At 53.3% G+C, this 19,790-nt stretch overlaps 4 protein-coding genes and 1 non-coding gene across 5 annotated transcripts; 4 read left to right on the top strand and 1 right to left on the bottom strand.

The window, feature by feature from the left end:
- Positions 1 to 215: 215 nt before the first annotated feature.
- BDP55DRAFT_555375 (leucine rich repeat protein) lies at positions 216 to 2,315 on the top strand (the record flags this gene model as incomplete). The annotated part of the gene is made up of 1 exon (XM_060569485.1): positions 216 to 2,315. One exon carries the CDS (start codon positions 216 to 218, stop codon positions 2,313 to 2,315), a length of 2,100 nt encoding a protein of 699 aa, XP_060427963.1.
- Positions 2,316 to 2,526: 211 nt separating this feature from the next.
- Positions 2,527 to 2,610, top strand: BDP55DRAFT_t213. Its single transcript has one exon. It is a non-coding gene; the product is annotated as a tRNA-Gln (tRNA).
- Positions 2,611 to 3,276: 666 nt separating this feature from the next.
- On the top strand, positions 3,277 to 5,543 carry BDP55DRAFT_555387 (acyl-CoA N-acyltransferase; the record flags this gene model as incomplete). Its single annotated transcript, XM_060569489.1, has 2 exons — positions 3,277 to 4,575; positions 4,677 to 5,543. The coding sequence occupies 2 exons, from the start codon at positions 3,277 to 3,279 to the stop codon at positions 5,541 to 5,543; spliced, it is 2,166 nt and encodes a 721-aa protein (XP_060427962.1).
- A 3,045-nt stretch (positions 5,544 to 8,588) lies between these two features.
- Positions 8,589 to 10,067, top strand: BDP55DRAFT_769761 (uncharacterized protein; the record flags this gene model as incomplete). Its single annotated transcript, XM_060581071.1, has 2 exons — positions 8,589 to 8,649; positions 8,706 to 10,067. 2 exons carry the CDS (start codon positions 8,589 to 8,591, stop codon positions 9,833 to 9,835), a joined length of 1,191 nt encoding a protein of 396 aa, XP_060427961.1. The 3' UTR covers positions 9,836 to 10,067.
- A 1,940-nt stretch (positions 10,068 to 12,007) lies between these two features.
- BDP55DRAFT_194960 (frequency clock protein) lies at positions 12,008 to 15,897 on the bottom strand. Its single transcript, XM_060565904.1, has 3 exons — positions 15,851 to 15,897; positions 15,157 to 15,652; positions 12,008 to 15,108 (listed from the first exon to the last, which is right to left on the bottom strand). The coding sequence occupies exons 2-3, from the start codon at positions 15,461 to 15,463 to the stop codon at positions 12,458 to 12,460; spliced, it is 2,958 nt and encodes a 985-aa protein (XP_060427960.1). The 5' UTR covers positions 15,464 to 15,652; positions 15,851 to 15,897; the 3' UTR covers positions 12,008 to 12,457.
- Between the last annotated feature and the right edge of the window lie 3,893 nt (positions 15,898 to 19,790).

The following is a 19,790-nucleotide window of genomic DNA, read 5'->3' as shown; positions in this document are numbered from 1 at the left end:
ACGCCTTGAGTCACTTCATACGAGAATTCGTCAACCGATATAGTCATGTCATTTACCTGGGAATGGTGATGCTAAACATATAAGTGTGATACCCGGTTCAAGCCGAGTACCTTACCTCGTCTGGATCGAAGTATCGACACAAACACACCAAAGTCTACACTTTGGCCATCATTCACTACCAACACCCATCCATATCCTCACTACTTGACGCGAAAATGGCTTCCGCCGCTACAGTCCAATTTACATTGACCTCTTCAATATTGGGTGATTATGACCACCGTCAGCCCTATGCCTTTACCCCAACCGTGCCCACCAACAATACGGTTGATGGCAGCAATGCTACGCCAGATGACTTGGCAGAGGCAATTCGCCTAGCCGCTCTCTGCCGAGGGGCTTTCAATCTTCTCGATGCTGAAATGCCAAACTTTGATCACTCAAAATCGTACACGGCCGATGAGATTCTTTCGCTGCCCATGGACACAGTTCGCCTGCCAGACGAACTGTTCAGTCTCCCGCGCCGGAAATCTGCGCGATCTCGTCTTGCCGTGGCCGTTGCAACGCTGTTGTATCCCGCCACCCACGACACTGCTGTGTCACCCGTCATTCGGTACGACGCGGCGAGGGTGAGGTTGCGTGCATGGATTGCCTTGCAGCGGAAACACGACATCTTTGCCGCCACCAAACGGAACGGCCACAGCTTCCGCGGCTTGACCGGCGGGGCTGCCCCGGGCGTGCATGCGCCTGTCTGGGCATCCCGCATCCTTGCTCAGGGCCCGTGGGACCCTTCCAAATTCCCCGTGTCCCTCGCTGGCACTAAAGCCATCCCGATGCCCGTTTCCGTTGCTGACGCCGCCGACCTGGCTCCGTTCTTCAACCACCTCGAGCATGGCGGCACCCACGAGCTGGATGAGGCTTCCGCCGCCGGCGGCGCGCAGCATCTCGATGGAGGCAAAGGCGAGCCCTTCTATGGCGTCAAAGGAGCAGAGTTTCGCAAAGGTGTCGTCTACCAAGACGGTCGCATGGATCTGTGCAAAATGGTCGTTGGTCCAGACCACATTGGCAACCTGATGGAGAGCTTACGGCCGAACCCCTTCGTACGACATTTCCTCCTGGGCAACAACATCATTGGCCCGGTTGGGGCTCAGGAGATCGCGCGCTTCATCCGCGAGTTCCCCGAACGCATAGATACCTGGTACTTGGCAGGCAATTGCATCGACGCCACCAGCTTCAGGGTCCTCGTCGATGCCATGGTAGACTCAGACGCAGTGACGAACGTCTGGCTGAAACGGAACCCATTAGGTCCCGCGGCCGCTGCAGATGTATTCCGGCTCATTACTGAGACCAAAAACCTCCGCACTCTCGACCTCGACCAGACCGAGCTGGGTGATGCAGGCATCGCAGAGCTGTTTCGACGCCTGACAGCTCTCTCCTCTGCAGCTCCCGGCCGTAAGAAACTACCCCTGCGAAATATATACCTCAATGGAAACGGCATATCGACCAAGGCCGCCTCTGCCATCGCCGCTTTCTTATCCTCTCCTGCCTGCGGAATCGCCTCGCTCTACCTGTCATGTAACCCACTGGGCGATGAAGGCGCGCAAGTTCTCGCTTCCGGAATTCGCCAGGCCACTCAACTCCAGCGGCTGTCACTCCAATCTGCCGGTCTGACTACTGACGGCGCCATTGACATCTTCCGGGCTGTCACGTCGCATCCCGGTATGCGCATGCTGGATGTTGGCCAGGCATATGCGACCCTCGACCTCGGCCAGGCATGGAATTACATCCAAAATGCCGCTGCGCCAGTTCTCTGCGAGCTCTTGTCGACAAATCAGACTCTCGAGTACCTGAACCTCGGCCATTGCCCGATCACACCGCCAGAGTTGCGAGAGATCGACGCCGCTGTCTTGAACAGCTCCTTGCTGTACTACAGCGCCGACTCCATCCTTCCTGACCCGAGCCGAAAGGAGCCAACGTTCAACCCATCGGCAGATTCGACAATGCCAGAACTCCACTCGGTGTCAGCGCCAACGAAAGACGACAAGGCCATTGAGAAAGCGGTCGATGCCCACCTCGAAGCCAACGTCAGGGCCAGATTTGGTACCGACATGACTTATACGAGGTTCCTCGATGAGGAGTTGCGGTGGATGACCAGTGACAAGACTGACGTGCGCAAAATCGACTCGGTGTATCGTAATCGCGATGCTGGTCTTGCTCGACGGAAAAAACAGGTCCTTGTTAAAGATTGGGACAGCAACGACGACACACTTGACCGGGTTATGAACGCCAAAGGTCCGTTTTGCACGATGCGCAAACACTGAGGTCTCTCCTGGCTGGTGCGCTCCGCGAGGTCTTTGTGCAGGTCGAGGCTCTCTGGTCAACTTGGGCCAGAAGTTGCCCGTCGACAGATTGAGGGTCTCGTGACGCCAGACGGAGGGAACGGGGGTAGCATCGACGCAGGGACTCCACCTGCGGATGGGGATCATGAACGTCACGAGGGCCTCTCCCACCATTAGCAAATAAGCCGTTTCAGGTCTATTAGTCTAGTTGGTTAGGACGTCGGATTCTGATTTTCAGAACCTTCCGTAGGCCCAGGTTCGAATCCTGGATGGACCTCACATTTTGCTGTTGGCGTGATTCTTTTTCGTGGGTCAATCATCGTGGGTTTTTACTTTTTTTTTTTTTCGGAGTATTTTTGTTTTGTTTTTTCGTCGCGGAAATTTCTTGCCCATGCACGTAGCGAGGGTTGTGTGGCTTGGGGTAGGCTTGGGGTAGCTACCTATCTTTCGATAAGATAAAAACGGAGATAAGGATAAGGATAGACGAGAACGTATTATGTAAGCTTTAACGTCATTGCCTCCAACCGGAAGGGACGCAGAGGTCTCGGTCGCGACTGAATCAACAACAGATCGCCAATTGAAACACGAATTGCGCTCAGCACATTCCCATCGCAGCGCCTCGCTCGTGACTCAAGTCGTCGCCTTGACCATGTGAGACAACTTTTCCCATGCTCCTATACTGCAGATTCCCACGAAATTGTCTCGGTTCGACGCTGGTGATTCCCGTGTCCGTGGGACCCATCCAACTATTACCCACCTACCGATCTGAATCTCTCTCGCCAGTCTCTCAATCCTCAACCCCTGCAAGGTCGTTCCCGCCCACGAGGCCCCAAAGTTTAATTGATTCCATTCGCGCGCTCCGGAACTCTCACCGCATACCTTGTGAGTCGCTGGCGTAACATCTTCGTCCACACACTCGATTCCGCTTCGCTCTCCCCCGAGCATGGCGCCGGCGAAGCGCAAGCGACCCCACGACGATCCCGAACCTCCACCCCCCACCGCCACCGGTTCTGCCGTCGCCGCCGGCGCAACACCCGCCGATCCGACGACAACGCGTCGTGCAACGCGTCAAACCCCGATTCTACCCCCTCCGATCCCGACCTCCGTCACCGCATCCCACTCGCAACCTTTGCACACTTCCGTTGCCGCTACTGCAACCACCATCGCCGAGGACAAGCGTACCAGCGGACGTCGTCCTTCGAATTCCAAGCCATACCCACCATCCAAGATCTCTGAGACGCCCATACCCGTACCAGTACCGCCTACGTCTTCATCGTCGGCATCGCATCTAGCACAGCAGCAACCATCTATACCACGACCGATCGGTCAAGTCTCGACACCCACGCCGCAAGAACCCCGCGTAACCCGTCAACGACGCGAGAGTGCAAACGATTCTTCGCCCCAAATGGCCTTCAAAGATGCAAAAGAAAATATCAGGCCCGTGACGCTCGTCGCGCCAAAGATCACCTACCAAGCACCGCAGACACAAGCCCACCGCAACCGCACCGGAGGCAGCCTCGTCCGCCCAAGCCCGCCCACGAGCCAGCCACCCATCACGCAGCACTTCCGACCAATCTCGACGACGACGACGACAACAACAACGACGACACGACCTACCTACCACCACACAATCCCCGCGACCGTCACCGCCGTTCCCGTCCCCGTACACCCGACATCGACATCGACATCCTCCAAGCCAGCGGCAGCAACAACAGCCCCACCACCTCCTCCGAGGACAGCAGACAAATCCGCCCCGCGGACAGATCGAAATATCGACAAGGTGATGCTCGGCAACATCTGCTTCCGGGCGTGGTATCCATCCTACTACGGCAAAGAAGTCCTCGGCGAAGCTGCAGGCGCAAAGGCCAGCGGTGGCGGGAGCAAGAACCCGCTTGCACACCACGATGTGACCGGCGGCGCGAACAGCAGCAACGGCGGCGCAAAGAACCAGCACCGCAAGGGTGGCGACGCACCCATGCTGGATAGGCTATACGTGTGTCCCATGTGCTTCAAGTATTCCAAGGAACTCGTGGCGTGGTGGGGTCATGTCCGCATGTGCGAGCGCAACGGGGTGGTGCCGGGGCGGAAGGTCTACCGGCATCCGAAGGGGCGGAGGCTGGTGCGCAAGGAGATTGCGCGGACGACGGGGAAGAAGACGAATGTTGCGCCAAAGTATACGGAGGAGTATGTTACGGATGAGGGAGAGTGGAGTGTGTGGGAAGTTGATGGCGAGCAGGATGTGGTGAGTACAACCTGACCCCCTTTTGGGAGTTGCCCATGGCAGAATGGGGGAGATGCATTTTCTGCGAGTGAAGCACATTGGAACTAACGTCACCACCCCAGCTATTCTGCCAGAATCTCTCCCTCTTCGCCAAACTCTTCCTCGACAATAAGTCCGTCTTCTTCGACGTCCGCGGCTTCAACTACTTCCTCCTAGTCTACACACCTCCTGCCCCCAAGCCGACCCCCAACCCCGTCTCCCACCAAGACCCATCACAGTCACAACCACCGCCTCCGTCGTCGCCGCCGCCGCGTCCACACATTGTCGGCTTCTTCTCCAAGGAGAAAATGTCATGGGACAACAATAACCTTGCCTGCATTCTCGTCTTCCCGCCCTGGCAGAAGAAGGGCCTCGGCGCGCTGCTCATGGGCGTATCGTACGAGATCTCGCGGCGCGAAGGCGTGCTAGGCGGGCCGGAGAAGCCTATCTCGGAGCTAGGAAGAAAGGGGTATAAGCGGTTTTGGGGCGGGGAGGTTGCGAGGTGGGTGTTGGGATGTCCGAGTAATGGCAGGGGCGGGAATGACGCGGACCCGGCGTTGCTAGTTGATCTCGAAGACTGTAGTCGGTCGACATGGATCGCGTTGGAGGATTGTCTTGCGACGTTGAAAGAGATGGGTGTTGTTGTTGAGGCTGGGAGGGGGCCTGGGAAGCCGCCTGCTAAGAAGAGGCGGAGGAAGAGGATAGCGGGGGAGGACGGTGTGGACGGGGGTGAGGAAGCGGTGGAGGAGGAGGAGGAGGATGGGGATGTTGAGATGGAGGAGGCGGATGCTGGGCCGCGGCCTGGTGTTCCGAGGGTGAGGGTTGATAAGGCGGCTGTTTGGGCGTGGGTTGCTGCGAATGGGATTAGTCTTGAGAGGATATGTGATCCGGATGGGTTTGTCGAGGGGTATGCTATTAAGCAGCCGGACGTTGAGGAGGATGATGAGTGAGAACAGGTATACCAGAAATATTTTAAGGAATGATATGACGTTACGTCTGAGTACTCGTATTTGGGCGTGCTGTAGCTGTAGTCCTCGATTTCGCTGCCGGATGACCGACAACTAGTAAGAGCAATGTTCCTAACCCGTAAACTTGAGCGTAAAGTGAAGCAGTACACTTCTTGACTTGGTTGACTCGCGGGCCTTCTCACTAGTTGTATGTATATGCTCCATGGACAGATTTCTGATATTGTTGATAACTTCAACGATTGTAGCCAATTTCATTTCACAATAGTGTCTTTTTTCCTCGATTCCATCCCCTCTTAGACTTACGGGTAAGCCCACCATGCGAACTCGTGAGTACTCACTGGGACCAATAGGTATTTCTCTCTAATTGTCTGTCAGAACTCATCAGAATTCTTCTTTCCTGCTTGGGTATCAAACTAGATATCAACTCGTAGTCAAGAACAGAGAACTAGTATCCTGCTGAAAAAAACATCAAACTTATGGGATCATGGATGCGCGACGGCTATGTATAGGAGGGAAGATTTTGGAATGGCGAGTCTTCTTCAAGATTGTTTCTCATCAGGTGGTCGTGGCAGAATCCTGGACTTTTCTAAAGTTAAAATTATTTCAATTCAAAGTTAATACACACTATCTGCATGGAAAGCTTGTATTCTGTGTTACAACTGCATTGGGGAAAAGGTTGGACAGCTTTTGTAACTAAACTTATAGATGAATCTCGATTCCGCTATTTCCTAAATCGAGTAGTTTTAGTCAAAAAGGCCTTTATATATTCCTAACTCGCGTTCATAATTAAAATTCGGACTCGTAGGCAGAACAATAGATTAAATGTAGCCTACATTCGTACTCTAGAGTTTTCGCATTTGAATAGCATAGCAATGGACTATTAACTTCGATATTTCACTCAATTCTTCCTCTTACAGCTACAGCTATTCATAATTCACAAAAAGGCATAACTACCTCAATGTCACAATCTTTCGCTGACGATGTCTCACAAACCAACTCAGACAAGACAGGTCACACCATTCGAAGGTCAAAGATACTGGCTCTGCAAGCTATAACTTAGATTTATTCAGATTTACTGCGGATTTCTTCTCGTAGAAACTTAACATAGCAGTCAGTGCAACTCATTGGTCGGCAGTCGACGTACTTTGTGCAGAGAATCACCTGATCAGTGGCGAACAGCAATCTAAGTGACACAACAAGACCCGCTGCATAGATTGTAAGCTTTAACAATGGCATGAGTAGGCTTAGATACCCTTAGCCCACTCGCCAAAGCTTGGCAAGCTTAATCACTAGCTCGTCGACGAGCTTTAATCTTTATGTCGTTTCTCGGGATGAGAACGTTTCTTAAATCATCTATCTCCAGGAGCTCGTTTACTGGATCTTCGCCATCAAGAACTGGTCAAGCAATAATGGGGAAGCCCTTGCAAGTGAAAAGTTGAGTATCTTCCATATGGAACTTGCAGACTGTACTTGAGAAGAAGTCGAGCATCTCTCGGCGCGTCTTCGTGATAATTCACTTCCACAACAGATGAGCAGTTGAAATTCGCACCCGCACGAATTTTGTCCCAGAATGTGCTCCTCGACCATTGCTCTCACACGTCGTAGGCCAGCATCGTCGGCATGCCCGAACCGAGCCGCTTCGCCTCCATGGACGTACGTAGCCTCGGGAGGCTCTTGTACGTCGTGACGATCATAAAAGTCATAGTTAATGGTATTATCGTTGCTGAACATCATATGTTGTTCCCATACTCTTACCCTCGGACCTTCCAGTGGTGAGGCGGTGTGTGCAGCCCAGCCACCTGCGATTTTCCAACTTGGATGACGAAAAGATCCAGAATGTTTGAAGAACCGAGTCTCGCTCAATGCACTCACGTTACATGTCTTTCAGCCTCACCACCTCATGGAGGAGACCTGAAGAAAAAGGAGCTTCTAGAAATCCTAGAAGTTTCCGCATTTAGCCATCGACGCCGGGGTTCTCCCACATCACGCTGTAGATCGGGCCGCGCAATCAATCGGTGCGGTCCCCCCCGGCAGGCATGTCACAGCATCAGTCGAAACACGAAAATGCGGGGACCAACGAAGGACCACAGACGACCAAAAGAGGATTGCGAATCTAACAAGGCAACGTCAGAGCTCAGAAACCCCCAGCTTTCCGTGATGCGACTCCTTGTTTGAACCCCTTTCAGCACTTTCCCCACCATTATTCTTTTCTCTCCGAACCGGATGGGGTCCCGAAAACAAGCTCCCGCTCCCACCCCACAAGGCTTCCCGGCTGGACCGCAACGGCAGAGGGAGCCAAGCCTCAATAGAGAATTGAGGCTCAGCACCACTTTCCGGGGGCGGCCTCTAGGCTATGGAGCTCTGCCGAACCGTTTATTCTCGTTAGACCTCGGACTAGTCTGCTTTCTGTTCACTTTTACCTAATTCAAGCTTCGTAATCGTTCGATTGGGGGCTGGGTTCATCCCCCATAGCAGGCCTTTACAGGCCTTCGCAAGCATGTCAATGCTCGTTTGAGGTTCTGTGGACGATGACATGCCATCTAAACTCCCGATGTTGCAAGATGCTGGATATGGGTGATGTCGTGATGTCGGTCCAGTCTTTGACATGCCGGGACTTGCTTCGACACGACGCTCTCTAGACATCGGCAAACACGGCCCTGGGGAAACGTCAGCTGAATGGCAACATGAGACGAGCTGGATGATGGGATCGGTGGAGCTGAAAGTCTTCATGATGCTTGCCGACTGCGACAAGTCTTGAGTCTTCTCATGGCTATAAAGACTCATTCGACGTCGACAGAAATCAGGGTTTTTTTTCTCATCATTCTCATCAACAGTTTCTTAACTTCACTCAACATCCTTTCTAACTCTTCAACCTTCTCCCGTGCTGTGCACATCTAACTTTAGTCATATTCACTATTTTCTCTTGATTCTTCACTTCTTCGATTCTTTCGACGATACCCTCAACTCTCTCACCTCTATACTGTCATTACTCGACTTTCTTGACCAAGTCTTCAATACCTAGTCAAAATGCGTTACACCACTCTCACCGTGCTTGCCATTGCCCTCCTCACGGGCAATGCCTTGACTGGTATGTACTCCCACAGACATCTTACAAGATCAAATGACTAACTCTTGTGTTTCTAGCTCCCGCTCCTCAGGGCGGTGCTGGTGCCATCGGAGGTGGTAACGGCGGAGGTGCCGGCAATGGTGCCGGAGCCGGAGCTGGAGGCAACACCGGCAACACCGGCAACACTGGCAACACTGGCAACACTGGCAACAACAACGCCGGCAACAACAACCAGCAGCCTCCTCCTCCTCGTCCCACCAACACCAACAACAACCCTAATAATGCCAACCCCAACAACGCAAACAACGGAAACGGCGCGAACGCCGGGAACAATGCGAACAACGGCAATGCCAACAATGCCGGCAACACCAACAATGCCAACAACGGCAACGCTAATAATGTGAACAACGGAGCTGCGGCTGCCAACGGCAATGCGGCTGGCAACAACGCAAATACCGCCAACACCGGCAACAACGCAGGCAACGGCAACTTTGCCAGAGCCGTCGCCCCCAACCAGCAGCCTCCCCCTCCTCCGGCGAACAACAACCAGCCTCCTCCTCCTAAGCCCAACAACCGCAGAGCCGTCAACCCTCAAGCTGCTCCTCCGCCTCCCCCCAAGGACAACAACACTCCTCCTCCTAAGCCTAACGGTGCCCGCGCTATCAACCCCAACCAGCAGCCTCCTCCTCCTCCTAAGCCCAACAACCGCCGGGCAGTGAACCCTCAAGCGGCTCCTCCTCCTCCTCCCAAGGAGAACACCCCTCCTCCCCCGAAGCCCAATGGAGCGAGAGCCATCAACCCCAACCAGCAGCCTCCCCCTCCTCCCGCCAACAACGAGCAGCCTCCTCCCAAGCCCAACAACCGCAGAGCCGTCAACCCGCAGGCCGCCCCTCCCCCTCCCCCCAAGGACAACAACACTCCTCCTCCTCCTAAGCCTAACGGTGCCCGCGCTATCAACCCTAACCAGCAGGCTCAGGCTCCTCCTCCTCCCCCGGCCAACGACAACACCCCTCCTCCTACCAAGCCTAACAACAACGCCAGAGCCGTCAACCCCAACCAGCAGGCTCAGGCTCCCCCCCCTCCCCCGGCCAACGACAACACTCCTCCTCCTCCCAAGCCTAACAACGCTCGGGCTGTCGACCCCAACCAGAGACCCCCTCCTCCTCCTCCTGCCACCAACCAGCAGGCTCCTCCCCCTGCTATCTAAAGCGTAGCCTGTGAAAAGGCCCGCCGATGATAGTGACTGGTAGTCTCCCAGCAGATCAGAGAAACTAGTTGGGAACCATTTGGAATGGTAATTTGTCAGCACTTTGGAAGAAGAAGGATTTGGTACTGGGTTGGTGCGAATGTATAGATGGCCAAGCTTAATGAATGATGTGTAGCTCAAATCTGGTTTGCTTTGATTGTGGATGAGTATTCAGAAGTATGGCAAATGCAACTCTAAAAGAATCAATAACAGAGTATTTCTGTCTCAAATTCCTTCTCACTTGTGAATCATGGTTGATCCATTTCGAGTTTAATTGATTTGCAATACCAGAGACTATTCATATAGTTGTCAGCAACTTGAACAAGCTGTGAACAACTCAAGCTATACTCAAGAAGCAATCAGCATCCTTGAGTAACCTGGGACTTGCAGAAAAACTGGCGGATGAACTTTGTCTCAGGTGACAGCTCGCAGTAACTTAAAGCTCCCAGCCCAGTGATCATATCCGATGCCTGATGTAGCGCCAGTGATGAAAGCCGTCTTGTATGGGAAAGGCCGCTTCTCGCCCCCGAATTTTGGAATGCTGCCTTTGCTTGCGATGTAAGGGCTTTTGGAAAGTACAGGTGTAGTGGTTGGCTTTAAGAAAAGTGTGTCACAGTCAGGAACACTATATCTCGAATGGCAACTGCTAGACTCCTCATACAGCCTGACATAAGCTTGACGAGCCCAGAAAGGCTTCTTCAAGGAAGATGTGATTTAGCTCAAAATGTCGGAGGAAAATACCGCAAAACGCCGATGAGGTTACCGATAGCACTCTCCAGTAGGCCGTCTTTGGAAACCAACTTGTCTTATTTTACCCAAAGAACAAACCGCCAAACATGTGCTACAAAGTCAAGTAACGTTTGGAGCAAGACATGATCCCTGTATGTGCTCCCGAACGCCTGGATAGTCGCTTAGTGGTATTAACCCCAACGGGCTAGCGTTACGTAGTCGCAAACTCTAATACTCTTAGTCGAACGGAACATCTGAACTTCTAAAGTTGAGGGGACAAATGAAGTTGCCAGTTTGTTAGAAGCCTGTAGTAGATCACTGCAAGTGCCCTGGCCGGGCAGTATCCTCACGGCACGGAACTGTCGTACATCGGTGGCACACTCATTTCCCCTCAATGGATTGTCCACGGTCGGGGGGTTATTTTACTTAATCCACGGATCGGCCCGATCGTCTGGGACAATTCATATATAGGCCTCTACCGAACTCTGTCCCTGTGGGCAGTGATGGTATGCCGAAGTTGCCTTTGCTTTGATGAAACCTCCTATGCTGTTAAGCGGCTAAACAGGTCCTGACGCCATCTGAAGTCCCCAATGTTGTCTTGGATCGGCGCGTAGACCCAGAATGCTAACCTACACAGCCCGGTTCATCCTTCAGGCCTCAAAACCCTTTGGTCACCGACAACGAGCGCAACTTCCTCCCAGAGTTCTCTCCTACCAGAAGTATCTATCGTAGTACCAATGTGATCATCAACAAATTTGACTTATATTTTCATCAAGCTGCAATAGCATAGCTCCCAACCATGGCATAAAGAGCCCAATAATCCACAAGACTCCCAGACAAAATCAGCTGAGAGACATCGCTCGCCAACTTGACTCCATGTTCCGCCATATACACCAAAATCTACAGAACCCACTCCTTCCTATACGAGTCCTTCGTAAGACAAAACGAGAGATACAACGGCGTCAAAATGGTACAGAAATACAACCTCTGCAACGGCGGCAGCGTACACACCGGCAAACCCGTACCCCCCTCGCCCCCGTAATTATCCAATTGTTTTTTTATTTCATTACAGATGGACCAGTAATTATACCAAAAACTTTAGACGGCGAGCTGCTACGAAAACTCAGAAGGCCCAGAAATAATGAGGCCCTAAAATACCCCGGAAGCTGGCTGTAATTGTTTGACAAATTGGCACTAAACCAAGCTTTAGTACAATGTAGCCAGCATTACTCTCTACCCCAGCTACGATGCGTCTTCGTTGATTGATACGACCTAGCGATACGCCACAACATCTAGATAGATGAGGCGCGAGCCCTACTCAAGGACATGAGTACTCATGGAAATGGAACATAGTTCCGGGCTGGACACGACATAGGTTCGGACTCGAGATCTTTGGGCAACATGGCAGGCATTAAGGCACCGGGCAGCGAATCGGTGCAAGTTTATCGAATCTGCTCTACCCGCCCTCTCGTGTTAAAGTTTTACTCGGCACGTGAGAGTCCCTGGAGTTGGCGGAGTGAAGCAAATTTGGGTATCATTTGAGTTGGGTCCCTAACTATATCGCTGAAGAGAAAACGCCTCAGGAGTTTTCGCGGCCCGCAGCCCGCAGCCCGCAGCCCGTCAACTTTTGGGCCCGCTAATCGCTACATTCGCTCTGCTTGACAAACAAACCCAAATTGACGTAGGATGAAATGATTAAACATGAAATGATGCTTTCCAACATGATTTCGGGATATCTTGCTCCAATCTATCCCGATGAACCAAGCGCCACGCGATGCACATCTTCAGCAAACTACCTCATGACCTTCTCGGAAAAGTATTTCGGCTCTTGCTCCGCCACTTCTCCTCTCAATTTCAGCCACTCTCCTCGCGGCCACTGCTGTAGCCGCTCTCAGCTCCACCTGCAGTAGCAGCTGAGCTGCCAGGAGCGACTGGAAGTTCAGCGCTATTGCTGCGACCTCGAGCGGTTCCGGCGGCCGCAACCGCACTGCTGCTGCTGGTGCGACGCAGATCCCGAGGGGGTAAGGGGATCTTGGACTCGACGCCGCTCTCTTCATCATCTACAACGCCAGCCAGTTCATCTCCGTTGTCCGGCTCGCTGTCACCCTCTTCCCCGCTCGACATCCGTGTATCATCAGGATACTGTCTGTCAACAGCAGGGGCAAGAGCTCGTACAGCGCCTGCCATCTTTGAATCATCATCCAAATCCGATTCATCGTCGTCCGAGGTGTCTGAAGTATCGCTGTCGAAGGCGAAATACAAGCCCGGTGGTGGTAGTGGCGTAGGGTTGAGCTTCCTAACAGACCTCGACGTGTACTCGATGTTGATCGGCGATCTCTTGCGAGACTCGGTGCGAGATTCGGAAATTGTTGATTTGGTCTGGGACGCGGAAGAACCCAAGGGTGATGTAATTCTGCTCATCAGCTTGGAAAAGTCCTCAGACTGTAAGCTCATCGTTGTTTCGTGCTTCACATCCAACTTGGGCCTCTTTGTAGTAGCGACAACAACAAAATGGTCATCGGGGATGACACCGCCCAGACCGCAGGCATCCAGCTTGCTGCTCACAGCGTCCTGAGGAACGTTGGACCAGGGGAAGTCGGCTTCAATGCCACCGTCACTCTCGTCTGAACCGTTCTCCGTTGTGACAGCCACACTCGGGGCCTTACGACCCTCAACCAAGGGTCGATACACAAGGGCCGAGCCTGATTCAGTTCGGTAGGGAAGTGCAGGTCTGATGAATCCAGCACTGGAAGACAGCTGTTGATCTTGGCCAGATGAGGTCATGTACGACGCGGGGGACGCATCGCCAGGGTCGCCAGAAAGATCGGTACAGAATGGGGCACCACTGTAGTAGATGATAGCACCATCCAACCGACGCCTCTTGCGGCGCGAGGACCCCGACCCATCCCATCGTGACTCCCCGTTGTTGCTGTCTTCCGCAGCCCCATACGATGAACCAACGTCATCCAGTGAAGTCTGTTCAGCAGACGAGGACTGGTGCACGAAAAGAGGCTTGTAGTGGAAAGTGTCCGCCGATGGAATCGGATGCTCCAGCTTCGATTGTTCAGATGGATTCTTCCCGTACGAAGTAGAGTACGAACCATTCTTCCCTGAGTGGTGTTTCCGCTTCTTGCCTTGGTCGTCTGGTTGTGCCTCATCGGACTCATCAGAACGACTGCGCTGAGAGGTATTCCCCGAGCTGTCACTGCTAAACTTGGTTCCCTCCGTACCACCTCGCCATCTAATTTTGCGGCCGTCGCGAGAAAGTTGGAATTTAGTGCTCTTTTCAGAAACAGCACTCCTGATGTAGTCAGGGGCGACGTTGAGCATGTGCAGTTGGGCCATGCTGCAAAGTAAATTCAGGTAGACCCAACCATCAGCATCCGGAGAAACATCGCCATCGGTTGACAAGGCCGTCAGATGGGGAGGGGCAAGGCCGAGGTGACGGATGTAGTCCATATTCGCGGTCGGGTTTTGCATACGATCCGGGTCGAGGTCGAGCGGTCTGGTGGGGCGCTGTTCCGGCGGCGGCGCATCCGGCGGTGAAGTGCTGCTTACATCTACTGCATTGGTCCAGTTGCCACTTGAGTCGCGTTGGTCGCCGTTCGAGTTTGATGATTCACCATCTTTGGCAACATTCTTTTTCCCATCCATGTCAAGTATGGGTGCTTCGCGCGAAGGCTCATAGTAGCCGATGGGAACGTTGGAGGGTCCGTGATGAGTGGTTGTGTTACCGGTCGTCGGCTCCACCATGATCGGGGCATATGAGGCAATGTTCGCCGATGAGTTCTGTTGAGGGCGAGCCAAGTTCCGTCCACTGATCCTACCCGTGAAGATTTGTTCCAACCGACGAACAATCAACTTCTTACGATCTTTTTCGGTCAAAACCATATGACGCGGGTACAATCCCTCAGGAATGTCCTTCAAGTAGTTCTCCACTTTCTGCTCCGATGACTTCGTTCTTGAACTGACGGACGGCCGGGCGAGGTGTGTACCAGAAGAATTTGCTCCAGTTGACATCGAGGCATACGCACTATCGACCGGCCTCGAATGTGAGCCTGAAGAAGACGACGCATGCTTCGACGCATAGCCAGAGCCGGAGTGCAAGTGAGCATTATGCCTCGACTTCTTTCGAGACGACGAGGCTTCAGCGCTCGGAGTGCTGCTTTCCAGTCCGGACGCGAATTCGCGCAAAGTGCTCTCCAACTCTCTCTTCTTGCGCTTGGGAAGCCCATGGACCTTGATCTCGAATAACTTATCCCTCTTCATCAATTCCGGTCCTTTCTGCTTGTATCGTTTCAATTCGTCCTTCAACCTCTTGATCTCGACCGTCAAATCGTCAATTACGCTCCGATAGTCGTCGGCACTGCTGCTATGGGTGACGCTCGGCTTGTTGGCCCCGATCATCGCTCCGTCCATGGGCGGTCTCAAGTGCGTCGGATATGCCGAGGGTTTCGCGTCGTCGTTGGAGGAATCGCTCTCTTTTTGGAAAAATGGGGGATCGACTGAATCTGGAATTAGACCTTCTCCAAGAGTAAAGGTGGCTCAAGGACTTTTACCGTCCATCGCTCCGGCGTACATTGTCGTAGGATTCTCATTGTTTTGGTCGAACCATTTTTCGGGATCGCTGGGACCAGTATTGTGGCTCTCGTCAGAAGATTGTCGGTTAGGCGATGGTGATGACCCCGAGCTGGTAGCGGCTAAGGCCCTTGCTAATGCGGCTTTCTCGGTCGCTTCGTGTGCTAATCGATGGTTGCGAAGTGTGATTGAATGCTCAGGCGAACTTCGGCGTGGGAGCGGATGTCCTTTCGGCGACGTCGGTAGGCGCGCACTTTTAGACGTAGGCTGGGCGTCGGGCATCTTGGGCACATCAAGACGCCTAGCTGAGTCGGCAGATTCTGCGTCGGTGCTCGTGCTGCTGTGTGAAGTATTTAGAATGCGACATGGAGTCGGAGTTCTGGTTGTCGTCGTGCAAGCCGTTTTGTCGGTAGTGTCCACTTCGATGAAGTGGGTGATGAGGGATGTTGATGCTGGGTTTCGAGGGCAAGACTGCTTGTAGGCGGTGGAATTAGTGTTGGATGTTTGTTCAGGTGTCGGACCCTGAAATTGTGTAGGTACGAGAGTGTATATGTCGACTGGGTAGGGAGGCTGTGATTGGTCGAGGCATCGATCGATCGATCGAATGCTGGGAAAAGGTATGACGACAAGCTCCGTCAGAAGCCGACACGGTGAGAGGGTAGCACTCACGTTAACAGGAGAAACACGCACAGTGTAAGACTGCGGCTAATTTCAATCCTGAGGGTCAGTGTGTTTCCACAGCCCGTTTGTCTTTCTGGCGCGCAGTCCGCGATGTGAGCGAAAGCGGGAAGCTCTGTGAGTTGAAGAGAGCAAGTGAATTTGGTGTCTTGGTGGTGAGAGAGAGGAGCAGCCCGCTCTCGTGACCTCTTTGCCACCAAGGCCGCGAATTTCTTCCTCGACGGACAGCGCTGTTGGGAAAGAGACTTGAGAGGACGATTCGTCTCGCAGCAAGGCTAAGTATCTGTCGTTCGCAGGCAGGGCAGGCCACAGGTGTCTGTCTTGTGGGTAAAGCAGAGCCCAGGGCTCGAGGAAAGAAAACGTCTCCGCCGCCCGGGATAAGAGCCAGAATGTATGGGTGAGGGCACGTTCGCGCCGCTCGGGGTGCTGGTTGAGTGGTGCGGGGCGGACAAGGTGTGGCCCCACAGAAGCTCGCAAGTTGCTTGGTCTGATCTCCAGGACCTGGCAGGGTTCTCGAGATCAGAGTCAATCGAAGAGGCAAGTGGGGTGCTCGTTCGAGGGGCGTGTGGCTTTCCAGCGTTTTTGGCAGAGTGAAAGGGGTGTGTGGGTAGGACGACGGGAGGAAAAATGCCCTGGCCGCTGGTCACTGGTGTCGTCTGAGTGGGTGTGTGCGCGCCGACCCCCCCCCCCCGCGACTCTGCCTGTACGCAGTAGAGGTCCAGACAGTCCAGACAATCGTGGCTAACCACCGCAGGGCTGGAAAGGGCATCTAGGCCTTTGAGCAACTCTTGATGGTGGTGTCCTCTTTGAGACTGCCACCTCATTCCTTCCTCTGCATTAGTCCGAAGGCCTTGACCTTGTACGTCGCACTATCCCAGTCACGTGTATGTTCATGTGCATCTCCAACTTGGGTGGCAATCGCCAGCAAACGCGGACAGGTAGAAGAATTGAAGAAAATAAAAATGGAACAGGCAGCAAAAACTTTCTTTCTACCTTGGTTCTCACCTCGTTGCCCAGGTACATTCCCAGGCGGAACGCTGGTTGTGCCTGCCCCCCTGTCAGACCCTTGGTTTGATGGCGGTGGTAGGTACCTCGCTACTTCGCTTTTCACTATAGACAGTAAGTACTCCGTTGGGTGAGGCCCCGACCGTTGCGGATTCTTTCTTTGCCGCGTATCTACGGATACAATCGCTTCCAGGGCTGGAATGAGTGCATACATGCTGAGCTTCAGTTGATCCCATTTCCAGATTCTTCATCGTGAACTGTACACCAATTGGACATCAATAGTACGTCCTCCAACTATCTTGGTAGCAAATATTTCCCAAGCTCTCCCTCCAATCTCTGCGTCTTGTCGATAGAAAAGATACATGCAGCGTTCCAATAGTGAAGGCTTTTTTCTCACACCGAGGTACTGCCTGATTCGTAGAAGGTTATTCCGACAGCGGTTGCAGCCATCCGTGCACACCCTCCCCCACAGAAATTTCATGGAGCTTCCATCACCGGGACCGAGCACAGCGAGTGACATGCTGATGGCTGAGGCAGCAACGAGTGACATTCATTCCCCGCCACCCTGTCGCATTTTCTAGGCCAATACGGACTGATCGATGATACGGTGCTGCTTACGTCATGCCACACCTCACTTGAAGGACATTGTGTATGCCTGAGGTCGAATGGCTAGCCACAGTGTCACAACGTCTCGCAAGTCACAGCAACCACATTATCACGACTGGAGACGCTCGGCTTGGAGATAATCGATGATAATGCTGAGAAAATCTCAACACAGTCCTCTACCTAGGACATTTCGGCCGAAATTTTGTGCTGCGCTCTGGAACGGGGACAGCGCATGCTAGGGCCTGATCTTCATCCCGGGCGGCGTCCATCTTCGGCAACGAACAAGTCGGAACAACAAAGCAACGAAGCCCAAGGATGCTCCATTCGATAATGATAATTGCAACGGCTCGTCTTCATTCGTTGTAATTGAATCCACGAGGTCGAGGGTTCGCTGTGGCAGCCAATACTCATGCAGCACACGGGCCGCGAGACGACCAGTCATGTCAAGGGGAGTCCGCATTATCATGAGCCCGCGATCTTGCTTTTGCAGTGTCATCGACACAATTTACGGCCTCGGCCACCAGCCCGACAATGCCGGCGTACCGTATTACCTGACCGTGTCCCTTGCAAATTCCAACTACTCAAATTCAAAATGTCGGCTCATTTTTTTTTATTCTCCTTCATCATAGCGCGAATGCATAGCTCCCTACAGTTCTTCATCGCCGATTCACAGTGTTCTTCAACGGAAACGACTTTGTCCACAACATACCTTGTCATCGTCCAGCATAGGAATAGATGCGCACACTTACAACACACATACCTACCTACCTAGGTGCCACCTAGACAACCACCTACGACCAGAGACTTCCCATAGCCAACCACAGCTGCAAAAAAGTTGATGGATGCAAGAATCAAGTACTATTGGTCTGTCGCATCATGATCAGCTCACCGCCGTGGATTGGGTTTCTTCATTCCGAAAAGAGACGTCGGACACGATCATCAGGTTGTCAATCTTGCGAGTTTCATTCCCTTCTTCAATTTTCCTTGGAACACCCCACCCCCCTCCCCCAAGACCCCTAACTTCCAGTTTGGCAGTTTCCCGTTTGACCAGGTTCAGAGGTGGAACTACTCTGGCCAGTCAGAGCCTTCGGAAAAGCTTCCGTCGCCCCTCACAGATTTTTCATTGGTCATTTGTACTCCCCTCTTCCGTCATTCCGAACTAGCCCGCTGGGCAACCCTGGCGTTCACAGCGCGTCACCCCTGGCTGCTTCACTCCTCCCTCTGGGTGGTCCAAGGAGAATACTCTCGCTGACATGACTCTCTCTTATTATGGTAGCTCAGCTCAGCTGTTCAGCTATCCGTGGTTGGAAGTTGCCACCGCCGCCCACAATCGGTCTCGCCAGATTTTCAGATGTATTCGAAGATCATTGTCGACTTCGGACACGGACTCCGCATATGTCAGCCAGGCACACCTGCCTACGGCGCAGGATACCGCTGCCTCTATTTTTCAGGGTCCGACGATCAAAGACGTCCACCTATTTCCATGACCCACGACTATGACGAAAATCAAGGCAGACTCGCATTGGCAATATGCAACCCTGATTCAGTTTTGCAAAGAAACTCCTCGCCAGTCCTCCATTTTGCAGTGGTATGACGTCAGGCGGTCTCAGCAACTCTGCTGGCAGCTGCGAAGTGCCGATGGAGGGACTTCAGCATTTTTCCAGAGGCCCAAGACAGTGTTCGTTCTGGATGGAGTCTTCCGGCGGTCAACCGGCGCAGTCGGGGCATCGTTGACGTGAAGCACCCGAAGGACGGGCTACGGCCGCGCAGCGATCCACCCCAGTAGCTCCGTCTTGCGTACCGGACGCCGACTTCTGGTCCTTTGGACATCTCTGTTTCGCCGGCGGTACCAGGAAGCTTTCAGCCAATCAGTCACGCCACCGGTCACCTCTGAAATAAGCTTTGCGTCCCCGACCTTCGTGAGCCGCATCGCTAGCGTGGATCGGGAGCACACAGGGACCCTTCGTGCAGGGTCGTCGCCCCTTTCTCGCCGTCGCATTCCCCGGCCGCACCTTGATCGCCCATTCCAGCCACTTGGAAGTTGCTACAGACGAAGGGGGGATGGTAGGCTCTATCAAATGCACGATCCAGACCAACAGCGAAACGTGTCAAATTTCCATTCTGAAGACGATCCTTCCGCATATCAGAATCATGCAGATCTAGTAGAATCTCATTCGATATCCTTCACGGCGTCTCGATTCACCATCGATGTGGATCTACCCGCCTAGGTAGACCCTCGGGCACCACGCGCACAACATGGAGGGGAGTGTGACTTGAAAGGAGCAAACCCACCAAGAGCTAGGCCATTGGATTGGAGGCG

The sequence above is a fragment of the Colletotrichum godetiae genome (assembly GCF_030913485.1).
Source record: "Colletotrichum godetiae strain CBS 193.32 chromosome Unknown BDP55scaffold_28, whole genome shotgun sequence".
Classification (NCBI taxonomy): Eukaryota; Fungi; Ascomycota; class Sordariomycetes; order Glomerellales; family Glomerellaceae; genus Colletotrichum; species Colletotrichum godetiae.
This window is presented reverse-complemented; position numbering and strand designations above follow the sequence as displayed.